This window comes from Elgaria multicarinata, chromosome 6 (assembly GCF_023053635.1).
Source record: "Elgaria multicarinata webbii isolate HBS135686 ecotype San Diego chromosome 6, rElgMul1.1.pri, whole genome shotgun sequence".
NCBI classification, from domain to species: Eukaryota; Metazoa; Chordata; class Lepidosauria; order Squamata; family Anguidae; genus Elgaria; species Elgaria multicarinata.
Window position 1 is genome coordinate 5,612,742 of NC_086176.1, and position 22,482 is coordinate 5,635,223.

Here is a 22,482-nt window from a genome sequence, read left to right on the forward strand (position 1 = left end):
ACTTTCAATTCCCTGCCTTTTACAAGAGTAAATCCAAGTACCGCTAATCACATTAATCCAGTAAATTTTGTATACATGTGTGAACTGTGCTCAGAACATGGTTATTTAAGAGTAATTAGTAGAAGAGATAATCAGAATTAATTCCTCTGCTGCAGAGAAGCTATTACACTTTGGGTATCTTTCAAAGACATCTCCTAACCCACTTAATTCTTGAGAAGAAATAACTGAGGGGGCCTTGGAATTTAGAAATAACATTTTAGCCCCTGCTTTGCCCCCTGCGTTGGCTCAGCACTACTCTCACCCCATCCCTCCCGTCCACTCCCACCCCATCATTGCTGCTCCAGCAGCAGTGGACTGGTGTTGAAGATGCTAGGTGTCACTCCAACTACTGGAACTTGTCAGTAGCCCTTGGAGAAGGTTTCCCGCTGTTCCTAGCAGGCAGCGAGAGCAGAGTGCCAGGAAAGCGAGCCCTCCCCCCCTCCATGTCACCACTGCAGCTGTTGGAACAGCAGGCAAGCTAAACAGCTGGAGTGGGGGTGAAAGAGGCAGGAAGGTGGTTCCTTTGGAGAAAGGAAGGAATATCACTTTATTTCCTCAGGGCTGCAACAGGACTTGGAACTAGGCTCAGATTATGGTTTTGCAAACCCAATTTGGTTTAGTTCATTCTTTTCTATACCCAATTTTGAGCCTTGTTGAGGGAGTTCTCCATATCACTAGTTACTACACATTTCCAAAAGAGTTTTCCTACAGACATCTGGAGAACCGAGTGGGTCGTGCATCCAAACTACACACAGGTTTGCTCCATATTATGTAGCAGGATTTCACCTTCAGAGGGCCTTCAAAATTGCTTTTTTCCTTGGGACAACAATGCTTAGCAGACTATATTCCTCCATAATTACCCATTTCATTGCTAGCAATGAAGCTTGACACCTTCCAGGTCTTTGCACTAACAGTTGACTACAGGAATATTCGTCTCACTCCCCCCCACCCCCAATGCAACTGCCTTTTGACAACAATATGAAAATGCATGTTAAAAATAATAAGCAAAATAAAAAAAAAACATTTTAGTTAATGAAAAGTAGTGCAAGATGCCCTCTTTTATTCTCTGTTGTAATATTTTAATCCAAGGAAACATTTCAAGGTTGACAAGGCATCATAATTTAGACTCCATTGTAATTACAAAGGTTATACATATTTGAAAAGTCCATAATTACCTCTGTTAAGTGACGCTGAACTGTTTATATCACCAGTGATGAAAGAGGACTCGGATTGCTTTCGAACAGTGTCATTCCACATCCTGCGAATGCGGCTCTGGAGAAGGACAAGAGTAAGGGATGGAAGGTGAACTTCAAGCAGAACGACTGTGGTAAGCAATGTCTTTAGGAAGGTGGCTTTCAATATCTCCAACATACGGCCAGAGGTTTTGGTTTGCTGTTTGAAATCTTTCTGCTGGGCAAAGAATCCCTCACATATACTACAACAGGACTTTATACTGTTAGTTTTACCCTACCCTGTGCCTGCTTACCCTACCCTGTGCCTGTTGGCATTCTCTTCCCCTCCTTATTGTTTTATTATGATTTTATTAGATTGTAAGCCTATGCGGTAGGGCCTTGCTATTTACTGTTTTACTCTGTACAGCACCATGTACACTGATGGTGCTATATAAATAAATAATAATAATAATAATAATAATAATAATAATAATAATCCATAGAACCCAACATCCCGAAGTCCACAAGCAGGACAAGAAGACAGCAACCTCATACAACCATCATACAATTAAATCATAGAGTTTTCAGATCCAGATAAATACAGGTCAGGTCCCTTTTAGCCAAGGATCCGGGCATATGCAAGGTCCTGCTTGACCTGAATCTGTATCTATAAAGCTCGAGTTCTCTGTAACAGCTACACAGCCCAGCATGTCTTTGCCGGAGCTGCCCACATTGATGAGAGGAGGGAAACGCCTCTCAGAGAATGCAGGCAGTGGCCCACCAAAGGCATGGTGGGAGGTGTAGGTATTTCAAAGGTCTTGGTGGATCATGCGCGGCCATGTAGGCAATCCCTTGTGCGGCTCCCACAGCCATCGCCAGTTAATAGTTGGTTGCCCAGCTGTGACTGCTGCCCACTGTCACCTCAGGAGCCAGGTCGAGGAGAGGAAAAGGAGCCAAGGAAGCAGGCACCACCGGTCTGCCAGCACCCAAACTAAATGCCGCAAATATGGATGGCAGAGTGGTGGCAGAAGTGAGACAAGCAGCTGTGGAGAGCAACAGCAGCCCTGGTCCAATACGGAGACCTACCTGGCATTGATGGCCAGACTGGTGGCAGAGCCAAGCGTGGAGATGTTGGACAGGTGAGGCAGAAGGCCATGAGGACTGCGGGGATGGGGGTGATCTTTCGGGACCTGGGCAACACTGGCTTTATAGGTAGAGACTATCAGCTAGTTTCTACCTATAAAGCTGAAAATATGTCTATGGGTTTGTATGTCCGGAAATGTTTACCCACTTCTAGATGAGCTACAAACATGAAATTTGGATGCTGATTGGTCTTCCTGTACAATATACAAAACAATTTCCTAAAACCCATTTTTGGTGTGTGGTTTAACTATTTTTAAACAATTTAAAACCACTCCTATGCTAATGCCTACAACTCCCAGAAAGCCTATAACTCCCAGCAACTGTAGAGGAACTGCCTCTCAGAGGGTAAGGCCACCTGTGGACTGTCAAAGGCATGCTGGGATGTGTAGGCATTTCAAAGATCTCAGGGATCACACTTGGCCATGTTAGTGATTGCCTGAGTCCTCTGAAACAGCCACACATCCCAGCATGCCTTGCCCAGAGCTGCCTGAGTCCACTGAGAGCTGCTCCTTTGCAAAGCTACTCCTCAAGAGAGTGGCAAGGAGCAGCAGCAGCGACGAGTGAAGGGAAGCGGATGAACATTATTCAGGGACCCGAGCAATGCTGGGAATATGTGCTTGTCTGTCTGTCTGTCTATGTATATATAAAGCTGAATGTAAGTATGTGGATTTGTATGTCTGGAAGTTTTTACCCACTTCCAGATGAGTTAGAAACTTGAAATTTGGCATGCAGATTGCTCTGGTTGTACATTGTACCAGAAAAATCTAAAAACATGATTTTTGGGGTTGTAAGTATCTTTTTAAAGAATGTAATTTTAAAAACCTAGGCTTATGCCTACAACTCCCAGAGTGAAGACTTACCGGCCTTTGGTGGCCATCATGCGGAAGTGGCTCAACTCTTCCCCTCAGCTGAGCCCCCCCCCCAAGCCAAATCCCAGCCGTCCGAGTCCCGTCTGCCTGGCCTTTACATCCTCATTCACCTTGGGCAGATTCTAGATGAAGAAGCTGAGCAGAGTCGGTGCCAGCAGCTTCTCCTGCCTGGTTCCCATGGCCATTGCCACCATCCTTTGCCTGAAGGGAGAGTGCCTGCCTGGGGCCGGCTGACTCGGTTGCTATGCATTGTCTGGAGTGGTAGGAAAGGAGGCTGCAGCTCCGGGCCCATTCGGGCACTGACCGACCTACCCGTCAGTCAGTAAGTCAGCTGGCCCGGTCACTCATGGCCTACCTACAGCCCCCCCCCCCCCCGGTCTGACCCACACTTCCTCCTCCACCCTGGAAGGGAACTGGCACTGCCCCGGGCCTGCTTTGCCTGCCCAGCCCTTCTTTCTCCTTCACGGGCTGGGCTTGCTCTCTTGCTTGGCTCGATTTCTGTCCATCCCCTCCTTCCCTTCTCTTGGACTGGGTCTGCTAAGAAAGTATACTGAAGTCACTGGTCTGGCCATGCAGGGAGCCCCGTTCACTTTGGGAGGAGCCCCCCACCCCACAAAAAGAAGTGTCAGGGCTCCATTCTGACTATTTATGAAATTAACATTATTTGGGGACCCGGGCAATGCTGGGTGTATCAGCTAAACGGATATAAAGTGCAAACCAGCGCTAAAAGGGATGGATGAAAGGGATGTGCGTTGGACCTATGCGGAGGGGTCCAAACACCTCTCCCAAAAGCCACCTTTCCTCTTCTGCAGGGTAAATCCGTCGGTTTTGGATTTCTCACTTTTCCAGCCTTCAGTTCATTCCATTCCATCAATTTGTGATTTTTTAAAAATCCATATACATATTCATATGGATTTTTGCATTTATTTACCCTAATATATGCATTTTAATGCATGATTGCCTAATATACACATTTTATAAGCAATTTACCTTTATATAATGATGTGTGTGTTGTATTTCACTAATATATGCATTTCCGTGCATTTCTTGTTACCTATCCCTAATTGACTTTGGGACACATTATCTGAAGAAACACTTCATCCCATAAGTACCTGCCTGGACCCTAAAATCATCTTAAAAATCCCCATGAGCCCCTGCCAGAGGAAGTAAGATGCATGGCTACCAGGAGGAGGGCCTTTTCTGCTGTGGCACCCTGGCTGTGGAATGAGCTCCTGAGAGAGGTTCACCTAGCACCTATATTATACTCTTTTTGAACTACTAAAAAAAAAAGTCTCCTATATGTTTATTGGAGTAACATTATGGTTTCTCTAATTCAGTGCATTAGCATGATTTGGACAATGAGATTTCATCCAACAATTCCCAACATACACACAAATGTGTTTTGGGGTCATCTCTGAGTAGTTGAGGAGATTCAGTGTGTTCCGAATAGCACCTACAGAAACCATAGAGCCTAATAACAGTAACATACCTCTGCTCTCCCTGAAATAAAAGAGATAGCAACAGATGAGGCAACCAATGATTTGCTGATGGCTAATGAGTGAGGAATACAAATTGCACTGCAACATGAAAGAAGATTAATCAGAGTAATTCTCCCATTTCATGACTACCGAAAGGTAACAATTAAAAACCTTTGCTTCATTGTACAGATTGAATGTTACCACCTAGAGGAATGTACAGCAAAGGTCAAGGGGAATGGCAAGCGCATGCAGAGACTGCTTAGTGCTGCAGGGGCTGCCCAAATGATACAGATTTCTGAGAAGAGAGATCGCCAGGACCACTGCCGCCTGTGTAAGGTGGACGACAGATGGAACAGCATGCCAAAGGCAGACCTTACTTACGTTCTTATTACTGGAGTGGATACGGTACAAGTGGCTGCGTATTTGGTGACTGTGCAGCTACTTTATATTCTACAAAGGCTGCCACACAATCCAAGTGAATGGGTCTGTCTGAAGAGGCCAAAATGAAAGCGCCTTGATCGACCTGATGTGTAGCCTATTGCGGGCGTTTCATTAATTGCCATGGATAAAAATAAACCTGAGCTAGCTTGCTTACCCTGTGATGTCCTCATGACATATTGGAACAGCAGTATGAGCTGGTGACTGCTAGGGCCATCACTAAACCTAATGAAGGGGAGACTTACTGTATAATAAGCCTCGATTGATTAGGCTACGAGTAGATTAAATCCTTCTAGACACTGTTACTTCTGAACAGACGTCTACTTGGAAGAAGCAGCCTAATGTTTTATCGATGTTCCAGACAAGGGTTAGCTCCTGTGCCCACTGCCTGTCTGAAACAGCTGGCATGGGGGTGCAAAACAATACGTGAACACAGCAAGACGCCACTGTTTCGAAGATGCTTTGAAATGTAGAGCTGCCAGGAACAGTGATGCTACTTAATGATTTCCTTATACTCTTTATGCAAGTGATAACCAGATGCTAACATATTCTGTAAAGTTTGCACTTTCATAGTTTTGAACATGATTATTTACACACAAGCTGTATTTGTCCATTTGTATCTACGTGCTATTTATTTATAGCATGTTTTCCCCCTTGTACTTGCTTTAAGGGAAATGGCTATGTTTCCTACTTACAGTCATGACTTTGTAAATGCAGTCTGACTTGGACACCCATGCATTAAATAATAGGAAATGAGTTGACTACTAAATATGTAATAGGCTTGAAACAGCTGCATGGGATGGTTAAAATGATATGGCAGTCCAAAAGCCATGTTCTTGTCATAATTTCCAGTATTTTTATTGTTTGAGCCTTTATAGCACCTTTCACCCTTCAATGACAGTTGTCCTCTGCTATACCACAGCTCTCTACCTTTATTGTGGTGTATGGTATATCGAAATTGATTCATTACTTTCAGAGCTGCAACAGGTTTTCCATGGGGTCCAGTGATGTGTGACCTTGGAAATGACCTTCAGGGTTATTTTTGAAGGTGACACCTGTCTACGTCTTTTGTTGTTGTTGTTGTTGTTGTTGTTGTTGTCATTATATGTACAACTGATCAAGCATGTGGGTGCCTGGTTTTACCATTGCCAGCAATGGTAGCTTAATGCTGTTTGGATTTTGCCTAACTTAAGGTTTTAATGTCATTGAAATGCGCCCTCAATTGGTATTTTTCTCAGCAATATTTATTTCTGTTTTTACCGGCTGTTCTGGTGGTTTTTGGAGTGATTCTTATGTTTTTATATTTATTGTTTTTAGACACCTTGACTCTTTAGAAATAAGGCAGGATACAATTTTAGAGCTAACTAAACAAACAAGAAACAACCAAAACAATATAAAGTAGGTAAAAGAAGGAAGTATACAAATTACTCAGTTAAAAGTTTTGGATAATTTAAATAATAAAAAAACCCCTGATGCCTGAAGAACACTGATGTTTGTGCCTGGGAAGGTTATTGCGTAAATGTGGTGCCACCATTGAAAGGACACTCTCCATGGTCATCACCCACCCAAACCTCTGATGTCGAGAGCACTCCACAGCAGCTATGTCTAAAATCAGTCAGGTCCATGTGGGAGAAGGGCAGTCTTTCAAGAATTCTGATCCCATGTTGTTTAGGGCTTTATTGGTCACAACCAGAATCTTGAATTGTGCCTAAACGCGCACTGGTAATCAGTGGGGAATATTTTATATATATGTTCAAATTGGAACCTTGCAGTTAGTACTCTGGCTGCCATGATCCATACCATTTGAAGTTTCGAAGTGCAAAGGCAAGTCTACATTCAATGCATTGCAGCAATCTAACCTGAATGTTAGATATTAGCATTTACAAGTCCACACACATTTTCTAAAGCCTACTTTAATCTTAATATCTTAAGACTAACAAATTTATTATAGAATTTAGTTGAAATCTATGATCGGTGTTTTCTTTGGACATGCTCTTGGGTTTTGTGGTTGGCACAAATACTTCTGTATTTGTGCCAACGTCTTGGGTATTTTACTTCCACTTGATGCTTCTGATACTGGAAGACATTTCTTGGGTATGAATTAACTATGTTGCATTAGTAGCAACATAGATCACAAACTGTTTTCCTAAGAAGTTAATGGTTACTCCCTGTAAGTTTTAGTTCACAATTAAATTGGTGAAGTGTCAAGTGTAATTTCAACTGTTAGCGCTACAGCCTAAATTGGTGTTTCTTTTCAATTGATTAAGTTGTAAGCTGCTACATTTTAAATGAATTGCATGATTCTGTTTCTGGACTTACTGAATAAAAAGGTAAATCTAGCACTATAAATATGTAATTGAAACTTGGACTATTCAGAGTAAATAAAGCTAATGGCAGAATTTTCTAGGAAGGGTATTTAACCTCAAGAGTGTTGCAGCAGCATTATGGTTGTAGTCAGATTCCAATTCAAGCACAAGGATAACAGATTAAATATAGGTCAAATACTTGGCAATAGGCAGGTATGTACTGCAGCACATATTGAAGTCCACAGATAGGAGAAGAATGGCATATCCTCCAGCATTTCAGAGGTTAAATAAGGGTGTTTTAGACATTGCATCACCTCTCTTCTCATACTAAAGATCACTGCTCAGGGGGTGTCTTCTTCACGGTGCTGGGTTGGCACTGCGTACCCCCGGGAACCCCATGCTTTCCCTCCCCCTGGCTGGAGTCAAGTAATTCCAACACCAAAGGGTTTCTGGGTGGCTATCCAGGGACCGGAGCTGCTCCCCCTCTTCCTGGTGGAAGGTGACCAATCTGGAGTGAGGCTTTGGGGCCATCTTGCATGCAATTGCCTTGCTCTGGAGAAAAAAGTCCCCATCCATTTACTCTGCAGCTTTGGCGGAAAGGCCCAAGGTGGGTGTGCAATTGCAGTTGTGTCTTATAACTGATACCGCTCCACCGCTCCACTGCGCACCCACCCTGGGGCTTCCTGAGTGTTTAGACAGCCCCCTGATTTCTCCCCTCCTGCTCACTTATTACATATTGCTGTAGGGTTTTCTCTACCTGCTATATGATGTATTCATTCATGTGAAATAGGGGTCTGCTCTGCTCTGAAATTTGGAGCAGAGCTCCGTTGACCATATTTTCCACTCCGATTTCAGAGCAGCTCCCCTTGCTCTGCTTTGTTGGATTATCCGACAGAGCTGTGTTCCATTTTTGGATAACCACTCCATTGTAGTTTATGGCAACTAACAAAAGGGGAAGCAGCCCCACCCCAATTTCACCCTATTAGAGCAAATGGTCAGGGAATGCAGCAGATCTTTATTTTTATAAACTGGAGATGCACAACTATGCATCAGCAAAGTAAAGGATAAAAGCACCCTCCATAAATGCACAAAGGTGAATTAATGCAGAATCACGTGTGTGTGTGTGTGTGTGTATGTGTGTGTATGGGGGGAATGGTTTGAGGGAATTTTTTTAAAAAAATATATCCTAAAAATCAAGAGATGAAGGGATCTGTTTTAAAAATGACAGAAATATGTTTTTTTGTTAATTGCCATATATAATGGAACAGCTGACTGTCAAACTTTTGACAGCTGAGCTGTCAAACTTTTTAAAAAATCCTTTAAAAATCAAGGAATGAAGGGATCTGTTTCAAATTTGGCAAGTCTAAAGCCCTCCTTAAGAGCTATCATAGTGCCAGGTTTCATCTCATTATCTTTAAAAATGATGGAGATGTAAGCATTTTTGTTAATTGCCATAGACTACAATGGAGCGGTTATCTGAAAATGGAATGGCGCTCCAAATGACCTTCACTCCATACTGTGGGTATCTGATAGTTCTAAAAATGTCCCCTAACTACACCAAAAGTTCAGAGCTCTGTCAGAGCACCATCGGACCCTCGAATTTTCAGTGCGGAGCATCCCTCCCCAATGTACACTAGTACACTAGTACAAGAACCTTCAATCTGGCCCAGTAGCGAATAGGCAGCCAGTGCAGCTCCCTCAGCAGATGCTAGAAAGGGGCAGCTCCAGACAACAGCTGAGCTGCAGCATTGAGCTCCTGCATTGATTCCTGCATTGAGCAGGGGGTTGGACTCGATGGCCTTTTAGGCCCCTTCCAACTCTGCTATTCTTGATTCTGCACTAGCTCCACTTTCCGGAGCAGCTTTAAGGGCAGCCCCAAATAGAGTGCATTGCAGTAATCAAGTCTTGGGGTTACCAATGCCTGTACTGCTGTGCCCAAGCTATCCCTGTCCAGGAGAGGCCATAGTTGGCGATCCAGCCAAAGCTGGTAAAAGGCACTCCAAGCCGCTGTGGCCACTTGAACCTCCAGCGACAGAGTTGGATCTAAGAGTACCCCCAAACTATGAACCTGATCTTTCAGGGGGAGTGTAACCCCATCCAGAACAAGCAATGAGCCTGTCTCCCGGACTTGGGAACCACTCACCCACAGGGCTTCCATCTTGCCCTGGATTCATGGCAAGATTCAGGATTCAGTTTCAGTTTATTGGCCCTCATCCAGCCCATTACTGAGTCTAGGCACTGGTCCACGACCTGCACAGCCTCATCTGATTCAGTTGTCACAGGGAGATAGAGCTGCGTGTCATCTGCATATTGATGGCATTTAGCTCCAAATCCCCTAATGACTGCTCTCAGGGGCTTTATATAGATGTTAAATAACACTGGGGACAAGATAGTGCCCTGTGGCACCACATAGCTCAATTGCCAAGGGGCCGAGGAGTGGTCACCCAATGCTACTCTCTGAAAACGACCTTGTAGGTAGGACTGGAACCACTGTAGCACGGTGCCTCTGATGCCCATCCCATGGAGTTGATCCAGGAGGATACCATGGTCGATGGTATCAACAGCCAATGAGAGATCGAGCAGGATTAACAGGGTTGCATTCCCCCATCCCTCTCTCGATAAAGGTTCCGATCAGGGCGACCAAGGCTGATTCAGTCCTGTAACCAGATCAGAACCCAGACTGGAATGGGTCTAGATAATCAGTATCCTCCAAGAGTGCCTGCAGTTGCTCCGCCACAACCCTCTCAAGTACCTTCCCTAAAAAGGGGGTGTTTGCCACTGGGTGGTATTTGTCCAGTACCTTTGGGTCCAGGGTGAGTTTCTTCAGGAGTGGTCACACTACCGCCTCTTAAGGACAGCAGGGACCACCCCTTCCTGGAGTGAAGCAATTATCACCCCCTGGACCCACCCAGTCAAACCCCCTTGGGCTGCTTTTATAAGCCAGGAGAGACAGGGATCGAGAGGGCAAGTGGTTGGTCACATTGCTGCAAGCACCTTGTCCACATCGTCAGGTCGCAATAACTGGAATTGATCCCAAAAAATTGGGCAGATGGTGGCATCAGACACCTCAACTGGAGCTGCACTAATGATAGCGTCAAGCTCGCTGCAGAGAGAAGTGATTTTGTCCTCAGAGTGCGATGCAAAAAGGTCAAAGCAGGAGGGTGTTAGCAGCCCCTGACCACCCAGAAGAGCTCCACTGGACGGCTACTCAAGAACACAATGGGGGCAGCAAAATAAGCCTTCTTTGCTGCCCACACCGCCATGCAATAGGCACGATTATACACTCTAGAGTGTGCTCGGTCATCTTCGCTTCGAGTCTTACACCATTTGCACTCTAGCTGATGTCCAGCCTGTTTCATTTTCTGCAGCTCCCTAGTATACCAAGGAGCAGAGCAGGCTCTACAGGACTGGAGAGGGCACTCCAGTCGATGGCCCTCTGCATCTCACCGTTCCACACTGAGGCTAGGGCCTCGGCTGGATCACCAGCCCTCTCCACTGGAAAATCCCCAAGAGCATTCAGGAGTCCGTTGGATTCCATCAGTCTCCTGGGGCGGAACATCTGAATGGGTCCCCCACCCTTGCAGGAGGGGAATAACACTGTGAGTTCAAATCTCACTAGGAAATGGTCTGACCATGACAATGGGGTTACTACGGCCCAACACCAGGTGCAGCCCCTCAAGGCCTGCTCCAAGGTGGAGTGGCTTTCTGGTGATAGAGATGGAAGATCTATGAATCACGGTGACTCCCTCATCCCGGCCCTCCAATCTCTCTTGGTGCTGCACTGAGTACCCAGGTGGGCAGAGCTGAGCCAGGTCAACCCCACCCAGCTCACCCACCCAAGTCTCAGTAATGTATGCCAGGTCAGCCTTCTCATCCATGATTAAATCATGGATAAGAGCCGTCTTATTGTGGACCAACCTGGCATTAAATAGCAGCACTGCAAGGAAGGAAGGCTCAGAGGTTGAGCTACCAGGTACATGAGGAGGAGGGGTAGAAGGGGAACAGTGTGTAGACATTCTACATTGATGTCCCAACCCCCTCCTGCCATATCTCCTTCTGCCCCAAATCACTGGAATAGTGGCACCCCCTCCATCAGGGTTTCCCAAGAACATCCTTACCTACATCACCTATTCACTCACAACACTCACTCACCATTCAAACCCACTCTCAACCACACAAAAACAACACAATAACAATCCTCACTTGTGTTAACCAGCCACTGGTCACAAATGGACATCAGGCTACTACCAACCAAGCGATAAAGTGCTTATTTCTACACAATCTCCTTCCCTTAGTACCTGCTCATTCTGCATCCACCTGGAGTGTGGCCACGCTTCTCCCCCTGGCTCTCACCCAGGGGAAACCCTAGCTTCAACTACCACAGTTTCTCACCCTGGGCAGATGAAGCAGCTATCGTGTCATCCAAAATGTCATGTCTAACCCTACTAACCCTGTTTTGGGAGAAGGTGATTCAGGTAATCAATCAGAATCAGATTTGGAAATAGAGGAGGCAGTGCCAGGCACCAGCCAGCCTGTACCAGTGGGGGAGGAAGCTCTCACAGACGATGCCCCAGCTGGGAGTCAGACCTCTCCAGAGCTTATTTCCTCAAGGCCAAATTCTACATACTCAGTGGGAAGTGAGCTTTCTTCTGGGGGAGAGCATCCCAACAAGCCAGCTAATGCTAGGGTCCACTGGAAGCTAAAACACATGGAGCGGAAGGAAGGCTTGAGAAGGTAGGTCCAACTAAGATTGCCTGAGGACCTGCCTCCGCACCACCCCCTCAATGTGATGATGACAAGTCATGGGGCAAATAATCCTATACATTATGGGAGATGGCAGATAAGGGATCTCATCTTAAGCAGAAGTCTCATGTTATGCATAACATACACCAGTCCATTATCATGCAAATACAACCTAATGTGATAAGTGTGTATATGTGGAGCTAAGTTTTCAGATACTGAACTGAGTTCTAAAGATTATAACCAAGCAATTAATGGTTTAGGTATGACATCAAACTGCTCAGATTCCCTTCAAGCTAAAGCAAAACTATTTACCTGTGACCCTGTGGAGTATCGTCCAGGAGTTCGTGACCCAGATGTTTTTCCTGAGCCAATGGAGCTCTCTGTACTTTTCCCACTACAGCAATGTGTTCGCAGGCATTTCCCATATTCTTTACGTACCTAAGCAATTAAATAGCAACATTCATTAGCAGGAAACCCATTCTTCAGCTTTGAAAATTGATTTTGTGTGAGCATATAGAGGGAAAACCATTAAATAGTCATTGATTCTTTATATTTATTTCATCTGGCAATTTTATATTTTAAGACACACATAGAAGAAATTGCTTTTAGGATGTTCACTGATAACCTCAGACCTGCCAAGGCAAATTCAAGCAATGCAAAGAAAACAAATTCAGTATATTTATTGCTGAAAATCAATATCCCTTAAGACATAACTGGTACTTGGATATAATTGTTTGTTTTCTGGCACACATGTAAAAAACCAGAAAATTCTCTCTCAGAAGCAGGGAGAGTAAAAGAGAGAAAATACATATAACTTTCACACACACACCCTTCCAGAATATTTGCCTAGGATGACACTTCATTTTCAGGACACCGTTCCTCACATGTTATATCCTCTATACACCTGACTAGGAACCACTGGCACAATATCTGAAATTGATAATCATGGTCCTCAAAAGTGAAAAAGAATGCCATGAAATGACTAATAATAATGGTGGACTTAGATTAGCCAGTTATCTGCTTGGAAATTAAGGTGTATCCTGACCAGACTTTTTCTTCATAATCTGTTACTGAGAAGTCTCATGCAAACAAGTTTATTTAAAACCATTTTTTATTTTTATTTTTCAACAGGGAGACTGTGCAAGAACGTGACCCATTAAAGTAGTTTAAAGTTGTTGTTCGCCCATCACAAAGTTCTGTAATCATGTCCATTTTCTTGTTGCTTCCCAACATGTGGTTTGAAAGTGCAAACAGCAAAAAGGCTCAGGCTCCTCTTTTGGCACCCACCAAACTCCTTGCCTCTCCTGATTATTTTTAAGCTGATTTTTTAGTTACAGCGTGTTTTAGCTCAGAGACTGCCATGCTACAAAATGGAGAGCCCGTCTCCAGAGCCATCTTTATTTCCAAGAATGTTCCTGGGCCTCACATGGGCCCCAGCGGGTGGGTGGCTGCAGCAATGGAAGTGGCACAGAAGCATCCTGTGGAGCTGGCAGCGATGGAGGGGGGCGAGGGGGCATTTTGGCTGCGCTGTGAATGAGGTTTGCCAGGTGGTGTGTGTGTGTGTGTGTGTGTGTGTGTGTGTGATTGGGCTGGGTGTTTCTCTGAGCATCGCCAGTATGCCTTATGTGCAATTTATATTTTGTTGTGCTGTGTTGGTTTGGCACTTGCAGCTCAAACCACAAATATCTGTCTCTGAGCCTCATTGGTTTGTCTTCTGTAAAACGGATATGTTGGGGTGGGATGGGAGATGTTAGATCTTCCATTTCGAATAATATGAAGTCCAGCTATTCTCATTTTATATTTCCTAAAATGGAGGATTCAACAAAACAACACACACACACCCCATCACATGGCTTTTGCTGACCTGCAGACTCCTCTTCCAACACAACACCTTGGGACTCGCCTGAACTTGCAGACAACGTGACTTCACCAGCTAGTCACATTTCCCCCACTGACTTTTATAACATCGTGTTTTTATAACATCTTGTCTGGGGATCTCAAAAGCTTGCTCAGTTTGGTGTGTGTGTGTGTGTGTGATGTTTTGGTTGGCTTAAGGAAAGTATTACAGCAACATGGAAATTTCTTATGTTCAACACAGCCACCTGCCTCTTCCCCCTCTTCAGATATTTAATCTTATTATTATTATTATTATTATTAATTTATATAGCACCATCAATGTACATGGTGCTGTACAGAGTAAAACAGTAAATAGCAAGGCCCTGCCGCATAGGCTTTTATTCTTACTTTGGATTCACAGGAATCAAGTATATACAATCATTCACCCTATATTGGTAGATGGTGACAGTGTGCATAGTTGTGTCGGCATAGAAATGTTTGGCTAGAAGCTCTCTGGAAGGAAAACACCAGTTGTTTGTCAGTGGCACCATCGCTAGATCTGGGTGCTAACTTCTGAAAGATTAAACACTGCACAAAAGCAGCAAACACGTTTGTTGTTCATTTTTCACATTTCCACATTGTGCTTTATATTATTATTATTATTATTATTATTATTATTATTATTATTATTATTTATATAGCACCATCAACGTACACAGCACCTGATGCTAACAACTTTTCAGCTACGTGACATACTATAAGAAACCAGCTCTCCCTCATAGATATGTCAGTATGTCACATAGCTGAAAAGATTTCAGCATCAACTGCCATGTATGGGCCCGAGAGAAATTAACTATTCAAAGCACAATGTGCTGAATCTGAAGTGAATGGTTCATGATGAATCACATGGCCAGGGAATTGCCACTATTTCTGCAGGAAACCTTATTATTTCATTTTCATTTTTATTTTTAATTATTAGGATTTAATTCACATTGCAATACATTTAAAGCACCATTATGTACTTAAGTCCCTGTATGTGATAAAGTAGAACAACAAATGCTGGTATTTGCTCAGAAGCATATCAGTGAAAAATCCACTCAAAAGAAATAGTGTATTAAGATACAGAATGAAATTAAACATAATCTCTAAAGACAAGAACTGAAAAAAGTGGGGCTATTGGTGTGTGTGTGTGTGTGAGAGAGAGAGAGAGAGAGAGAGAGAGAAAGATAGAACAAATTTGGACACACGGTGTGTGTGTGTGTGTGTTTTGTTTTCCTAATGGAACCCCATTAATGAAGATCAAACGTATTGTACTGCAGGCTTTAGAAGATGGGATATTGACTGCTGAAAGAGAACAACCCTATGGTCCCTAGACAGTATCTGAGGGGTGATAGGAATTTTAAAAAACCCTGGATCTGAAGCTGGAAACAATGCTCCTGCCTCAGACCCAGGGACCCAGGCTCTCCGCCCCTGCTTCTGCCCCTTCCGACTAGCTGGCTCTACGAGCTCCTAGACATGAATCATAGAATCATAGAATTGGAAGGGGCCTACAAGGCCATCGAGTCCAACCCCCTGCTCAATGCAGGAATCCACCCTAAAGCATCCCTGACAGATGGTTGTCCAGCTTAGGGTGACCATATTTTGGAAACCAAAAGGGAGGACAACATGGTCGGCCCCCAAGGGGGCGTGTCCAGTACCAAGGGGGCGTGTCCACCCGAACATAGCCTTGGTCACATGTCTGATTTTACAGCACACATTTAAGACAAATCTGTTCTACATAGCATCTTAATGTTAAAATCACTGAAAGAACAAGTGAGAGATTCAATGTATCTGAAATTAACTTCTCTCACTCCTACTTTTGTAGGTTTTGCTGTACTTTGAAGCTTTTGCTATACTCTGTGTGTTACATTCTCCCCTTCCCTCAAATATCTTTTCTGACTGTATCTTCACTCATTTTAAGCTGCTGTTGTTGTTAACAGGGCTTGTTACTGGCCAGCCGGATGGCTGGCTTTTTTTAATTTCAATTTTTTAAAAAAGCTTGTGTATAATTGTTACAAGTTTCTCTACTCTAACATTAGGGTGGGTGTTGTGGCAGTTTACCTAAAGACTGGAGATCCCCTTAATGTCAAGGGCTGAAACTGCTCAATATGTGAAACCCCAAAGAGGAGGTTTGACAACCTGAGTTTGAAGGATATGGCTCCAGCAGTTTTAAAACACAATAATTTTAAAACTTTGAACTTTTAAAAAAATCCTAAAAACCAATGGATGAACAGATCTGATTCAAACCTGGCATGGCTAAATCTCTCCTTAAGAGCTATCATGGTGCCAACTTTCATCCCTTTATCTTTTAAAAATGTCATTTAAAAAAAATATTTTTAAAACCTCAAACTTTAAAAAAAATCCTAAAACTCAATGGATGGACAGATCTGTTTGAAACTTGGCATAGCTAAAGTCCTTGTTAAGAACAATCATGGTGCCAAGTTTCATGTCTTTATCTTTAAAAATAATATTTTTAAAAAAAAAAAATCCTCATATTTTAAAAAATTCCTAAAAATCAATGAAGGAACAGATCTGTTTCAAATTTGGTATGGCTACAGCTCTACCTAAAAGCTATCATGGTGCCAACTTTCAGCTCTTTATCTTTATAAATGACAGTTTAAAAAATAATAATTTATAAACCTCAATTTTAAAAAAAATTCCTAAAAAAATCAATGGATGAACAGATCTGTTTCAAATTTGGTGTGGCTAAAGCTCTACCTAAATTCTATCATGGTGCAAAGTTTCATCTCTTTATCTTTAAAAATGACGATTTTAATAATAATTTTAAAACCTTAATTTTTTTAAAAAATCCTAAAAAATCAATGGATGAACGGATCTGTTTCAAATTTGGTACGACTAAAGCCCTTCCTAAGACCTACAATCATGCCAAGTTTCATGTCTTTATCTTAAAAAATGATGGAGTTATAAGCATTTTTGTTAATTCTCAGTAGAGCTGCTCTTTGGAAAAATCCGGATTCCCCCCCTCCCGGATTTGTCATCAAAAACCCGGGCAAATCCGGGCAAATCCGGGCATATGGTCACCCTAGTCCAGCTGCCTCTTGAAGGCCTCTAGTGTGGGAGAGCCCACAACCTCCCTAGGTAACTGATTCCATTGTCGTACTGCTCTAACAGTCAGGAAGTTTTTCCTGATGTCCAGCTGGAATCTGGCTTCCTTTAACTTGAGCCCGTTATTCTGTGTCCTGCACTCTGGGAGGATCGAGAAGAGATCCTGGCCCTCCTCTGTGTGACAACCTTTTAAGGATTTGAAGAGTGCTATCATGTCTCCCCTCCATCTTCTCTTCTCCAGGCTAAACATGCCCAGTTCTTTCAGTCTCTCTTCATAGGGCTTTGTTTCCAGACCCCTGATCATCCTGGTCGCCCTCCTCTGAACACGCTCCAACTTGTCTGCGTCCTTCTTGAATTGTGGAGCCCAGAACTGGACACAATACTCTAGATGAGGCCTAACCAGGGCCGAATAGAGAGGAACCAGTACCTCATGTGATTTGGAAGCTATACTTCTATTAATGCAGCCCAAAATAGCATTGGCCTTTCTTGCAGCCATATCGCACTGTTGGCTCATATTCAGCTTGCAGTCTACAACAATTCCAAGATCCTTCTCGTTAGTAGTATTGCTGAGCCAAGTATCCCCAATCTTGTAACTGTACCTTTGGTTTCTATTTCCTAAATGTAGAACTTGGCATTTATCCCTATTAAATTTCATCCTGTTGTTTTCAGCCCAGCACTCCAGCCTATCAAGATCACTTTGAAGTTTGTTTCTGTCTTCCAGGGTATTAGCTATCCCACCCAATTTTGTGTCATCTGCAAATTTGATCAGCGTTCCCTGCACCTCCTCGTCCAAATCATTAATGAAAATGTTGAAGAGCACTGGGCCCAGGACTGAGCCCTGCGGTACCCCACTCATTGCCTCTCCCCAGTTTGAAAAGGTTCCATTGATAAGTACTCTTTGAGTCCGATTCTGTAGCCATGAGCTTGGAGAGGGGGCGTGCCAGTGGGCAGGGGACAGAGGGGACTGAAGAGGGGAGTGGGTTAGGAGGCTGCCAGGCATCCGGATCGGATTGTGCCCTAAATCATGCAAAATAATAATTGTATTTGATGGATTGCATCTCATCCATTCCAAGATTCAGCAGTTCAAAGACTGTCAAACGTTTCTAGATTTTGCTGACAAACCGTTATGGCGTATCATTCACTCAATGGTTTGATACCATTATGAATGCTTTTACAGCGACATCAAAAAGGTCCAATAAAAACAAGTTGCAAGTGTGATGATGTCAGCATCTCCACATTGTATGAATGCATTTTGTGATGAAGTAGGGAACAAGTAAGAACTGGTAAATACTGGATGGCCACTGCTGCTTTGGATCTGCAAGACGATCAAGTGCTGGTCTATGAAGGTTCTTTGGATCACAAAATGTATATACTGAATAACAAAGCCACCACTGAATGCCCATAAAGGCATGCAATTTGAATGATGCTCTCCTGTAAATTTTGTTAATATGCACATCCTCTAATATAATGCTTGAAATCAAATTATTGCTACAGATACAAACATTACTGTAATTAGTATTACTGCAATCTATCCCCAGGCCTTACTACCAGGATTGGCAAAATATTAACACCAGATCAGTCCCTCGGCATCAAATTGCTACCAACCTTGGGGAGAATAAATATCAGAACATTATTGCTTTCTATTCTTTAACAGGATGTGACACAACAAGGTCTCGTTCATGTCATAAGTCATAGAATCATAGAATAGCAGAGTTGGAAGAGGCCTATAAGGGCATCGATCATCCTTGTTGCCCTCCTCTAAATGCACTCCAGCTTGTCTGCATCCTTCTTGGTGCACAGAACTGGACACAATACATCTACTCAGAACTGGATAGAGCGGAACTAGTACCTCGTGTGATTTGGAAGCTATACTTCTATTAATGCAGGACAAAATAGCATTTACTTTTTTTGCAGCCACATCACTCTGTTGGCTCAACAATTGTTGATCTACAACAATTCCTAGACCCTTCTTGCTAATAGTATTGCTGAGTCAAGTATACGCCATCTTGTAACTGTGTCACCACCCTCTTCCACCCTCTGCCTGCCAGCCAGCCACACTGCTATGGCTAAAAGTTGAGAACCTGGAGCACTGTGAAATGTCATTGTCCCAGTGCTACTAGCAATGCCAGTATATTTGGATATATGCATGTGGGTGCAAGCAGGAGAGTGAGAAAAGCAGGACTTAAATCCTTTTCTAGCTGGCATTTTAATCAGAGCCAGAGAAGAATTGGGGGTGTGTGCAATGTTCACCTCATCTTTGAGGCAACCATTAAGAGCTACCAAAATTCATATTTCCAAGCCAGGGAATACAAAATTTGGCAAAGTCACTAATAGTGATATATTTCTGGACTGCATCGGGTTCTTTACCAGGAATGTAACAATTTACTAACTACAGTTTGCCATATAGCCTCCTTTTATGTATTTGGATCTGCCTTCTACACTTGTGTATGAAAAGTAGAAATAAAGCATCAAACTCCGTATCTTCCCAAAGATAATCTACCAAGAAGACTTTTGTAAACCGCCCAGAGAGCTTCAGCTATGAGGCGGTATATAAATGTAATAAATAAATAAATTTATTTAATTATTACTTTGCCATGGGCTTACAATATAAACAAATTATAAAAGCACCTTGAATTTGAACATTTTTAAAATGTCATTTAAAATAAAACAGAATTTCTAATATCTAACACCAGAATGTACCATATGATCCCTTTCAATTAAAAGCTAGAGAGAATGCATCACTGAGAAGGCTCTCTCTAGTGCCTGTCAACCTTAATGACAGTTTCTTCCTTAAACCTGCCATTTTATTTATTTATTTATTTATTTGTTACATTTATATACTGCCTCATAGCCGAAGCTCTCTGGGTGGTTTACAAATTTACACAAACATTCTCATGAGTAAATTGCTACCACATCAGTGCTGCTCTGCAGACAAGGCCAGATAAATTAGAATGGCTAAATCCGGGGGGAAGTTCAGAGGGGGGAATTTGGAAATATCCACAACCCAAGCTCCTATATACTCCATGGCAATATTCTGTACCCAGGCAGACCTACTCACTTTTACCATTGGTTCACTTCGGATAAGTTTGGCACCATTCTAATGGTTCTGTGAACTGGCTGAAAGCGCAGGCATGGTAACACAAAATGCAAGGCACTGTCAGTAAAGTTTTGGTATAGTCTCCAGGCAACAAAACAGGCATATCACTTCTCTTAACCACAGAGGAAGAAGAAGAAGAAGAGGAGGAGAAGGAGGAGGAGGAGGAGGAGGAGGAGGAGGAGGAGGAGGAAGAAGAATTGTCCTTACCTTTTTCTGGAGTACACAATGGAAAATGAATATAAACATTCCCTGAAGAGAATTGAAAATGGTGAAGAGATAAGCCATGATGACTGTGCTTTCATTAATATACATAAGCCCAAAGGCCCAGGTCAATCCTAATAGGCAGAGAAGAGCTATTGCACCTATAACCCATGACCTGTTGAGAAATAGAGAAAGAAAAGACAGAAAGGAAATGTGTCTTTGATTCCTAGAGAAAACAATTCAATGCACAAAACAATCATTTCATGCAATACTTTGGGGAGGAGGAAAGCATTAGAAGGATATTTGTGAGAAATATGTTTTGTGAATTCAATGAAGTTTATTACCAAATTTATAACTTGGAGAAAAATGCAGTTATGAAAATGTTATGAGCATGAAAATGCTTCTTTAGCAAAGCAGGTTTGTAGCAAATGTTTTTGGACAGTAGCAGTGTAAATGTAATGAAATATGTCGATGCTGCATGGCAGAGGAAAATGCACCATATTTTAGATTTGCCTCCCTTCCTTCCATGCCCATTGATTTAAAACACATTTGTGCCAGAATTCATCCTACTGAAAAGCAGGGGAGCAGCTTAAGAACACGCTAGTGCTCTTGGGAATCTCCTGCTATTTTCGAAGAGGCTTGTGAAGTAGAACTGCCCACAAAACTATTCCATTAATTGTCTTGACTTTGAACATTATGGCAGTTGGCTTGACTCCCTAATACTTTGTATATGAGATTTTCAAATGAAATAAAAATTAAACTGACATGAAGTACAGTTTGGGGACCAGCTTTTCAAAGTTTTGCATGACTGCTTTGCCCCCCTCCCTGTTTTTAGTAGAAATTTCAACATTTTGTAGTTATTAGTATCTATCAGGAATGAAATGCTGTCCGTCCAACTGGACAAATATCAGGACTATCTAGCTATAGTACTGGAAAGTATGTGAAAAAAGAATATATATGGCCCCAAAGGAATGGGGTTATATCTATATCTGTATCTATGGTGCTTGCCTCTACAAAAAGCAAAAAAGGCAGAACCAGGGTGCTACAACAGTCAGTATAAATAATGTGCCTGGGAATATTTGGAGCAATTGGGGGCTAACCTAAATGGCATCATCCTAACACCTTTTGAAACCAGAAAAAAACACATGCAAATATTAAGGCCAGAAAAGAGTGACGCTGAGAAAATAGCAGGTGGCCCTAGTGAAACTAGCAATTTTAAATACCAAGGTTGGTTTTGTTAGTTTCAGTGTGCAGATGGGGGATCATGTTGTGTAGGGTCTTTTCCATGCTATGAGCACACAGCTGGTAAAGCATTTCCCATAATAGAAGCCTTAAAAGGAGATTAGGATGATCTTAACAGCAGTCAAGAACAATATAGGTATCAGTATAAGCATCTCTCTGTGTTGGCAACCTGAACTTAATACGTTATGAAGCAAAGTTGTTTTTTTTATGTAGACCCATGTGACATTTTCTAAGAAACTGTCAGAACTGTAGGCAAGAAGTGATTACAAATGTGTAAAAAATGTGTTATTGAGTAACAATTAATGGATCAACATCAAATTAGAAAGTGGTCTTATGTGGGTTTATATGCAAAAGTCAGAAGACCGGGTTCACTCCAACATCTCCACTGAAGCGAAAAAAGTTACAAAGAAAAGCAACTAGGATTATTGCACAAGATACAAAACTATTTTAAAGTCGGTGTAGCTTTTAGTAATAATAGTTTTTAAAATTAGTGTGGAAGGGAATTCAGGTACAAGAACCAGAAGCTACAAACTAGACATAAACAAATGTGGATTGAAAATTATTATGTGGAATAATAATAATAATAATAATAATAATAATAATAATAATAATAATTCTAAAGTGCTTAAAATGTACTATGGCACTGTACAAAAACAAAATAGAAGAGAATCTCATTCTCTGTTCAAAAGTGTATGATCAAAATATAAGGAGATTACCAGAAGGAAGACATTCAAGGAATAGTTTTCCTGGAACACTTGTGGGAAATAAAAGTCTTAACGAGTAGAAAACTCTAGGAAGGATATACCTTTGGGA

General features: G+C 42.5%; 1 protein-coding gene across 1 annotated transcript in view; it reads right to left on the reverse strand.

Annotated features, from left to right (window-relative positions):
• Positions 1 to 22,482, reverse strand: part of ADGRL3 (adhesion G protein-coupled receptor L3) — a 707,807-nt gene that overhangs the window by 52,524 nt on the left and 632,801 nt on the right. The window contains exons 22-24 of the mRNA XM_063128914.1: positions 20,434 to 20,602; positions 12,501 to 12,626; positions 1,215 to 1,311 (exon numbers count right to left, since the gene is read on the reverse strand). Coding sequence (XP_062984984.1) covers positions 1,215 to 1,311; positions 12,501 to 12,626; positions 20,434 to 20,602 — 392 coding nt within the window. The remainder of the gene's footprint in view (positions 1 to 1,214; positions 1,312 to 12,500; positions 12,627 to 20,433; positions 20,603 to 22,482) is intronic.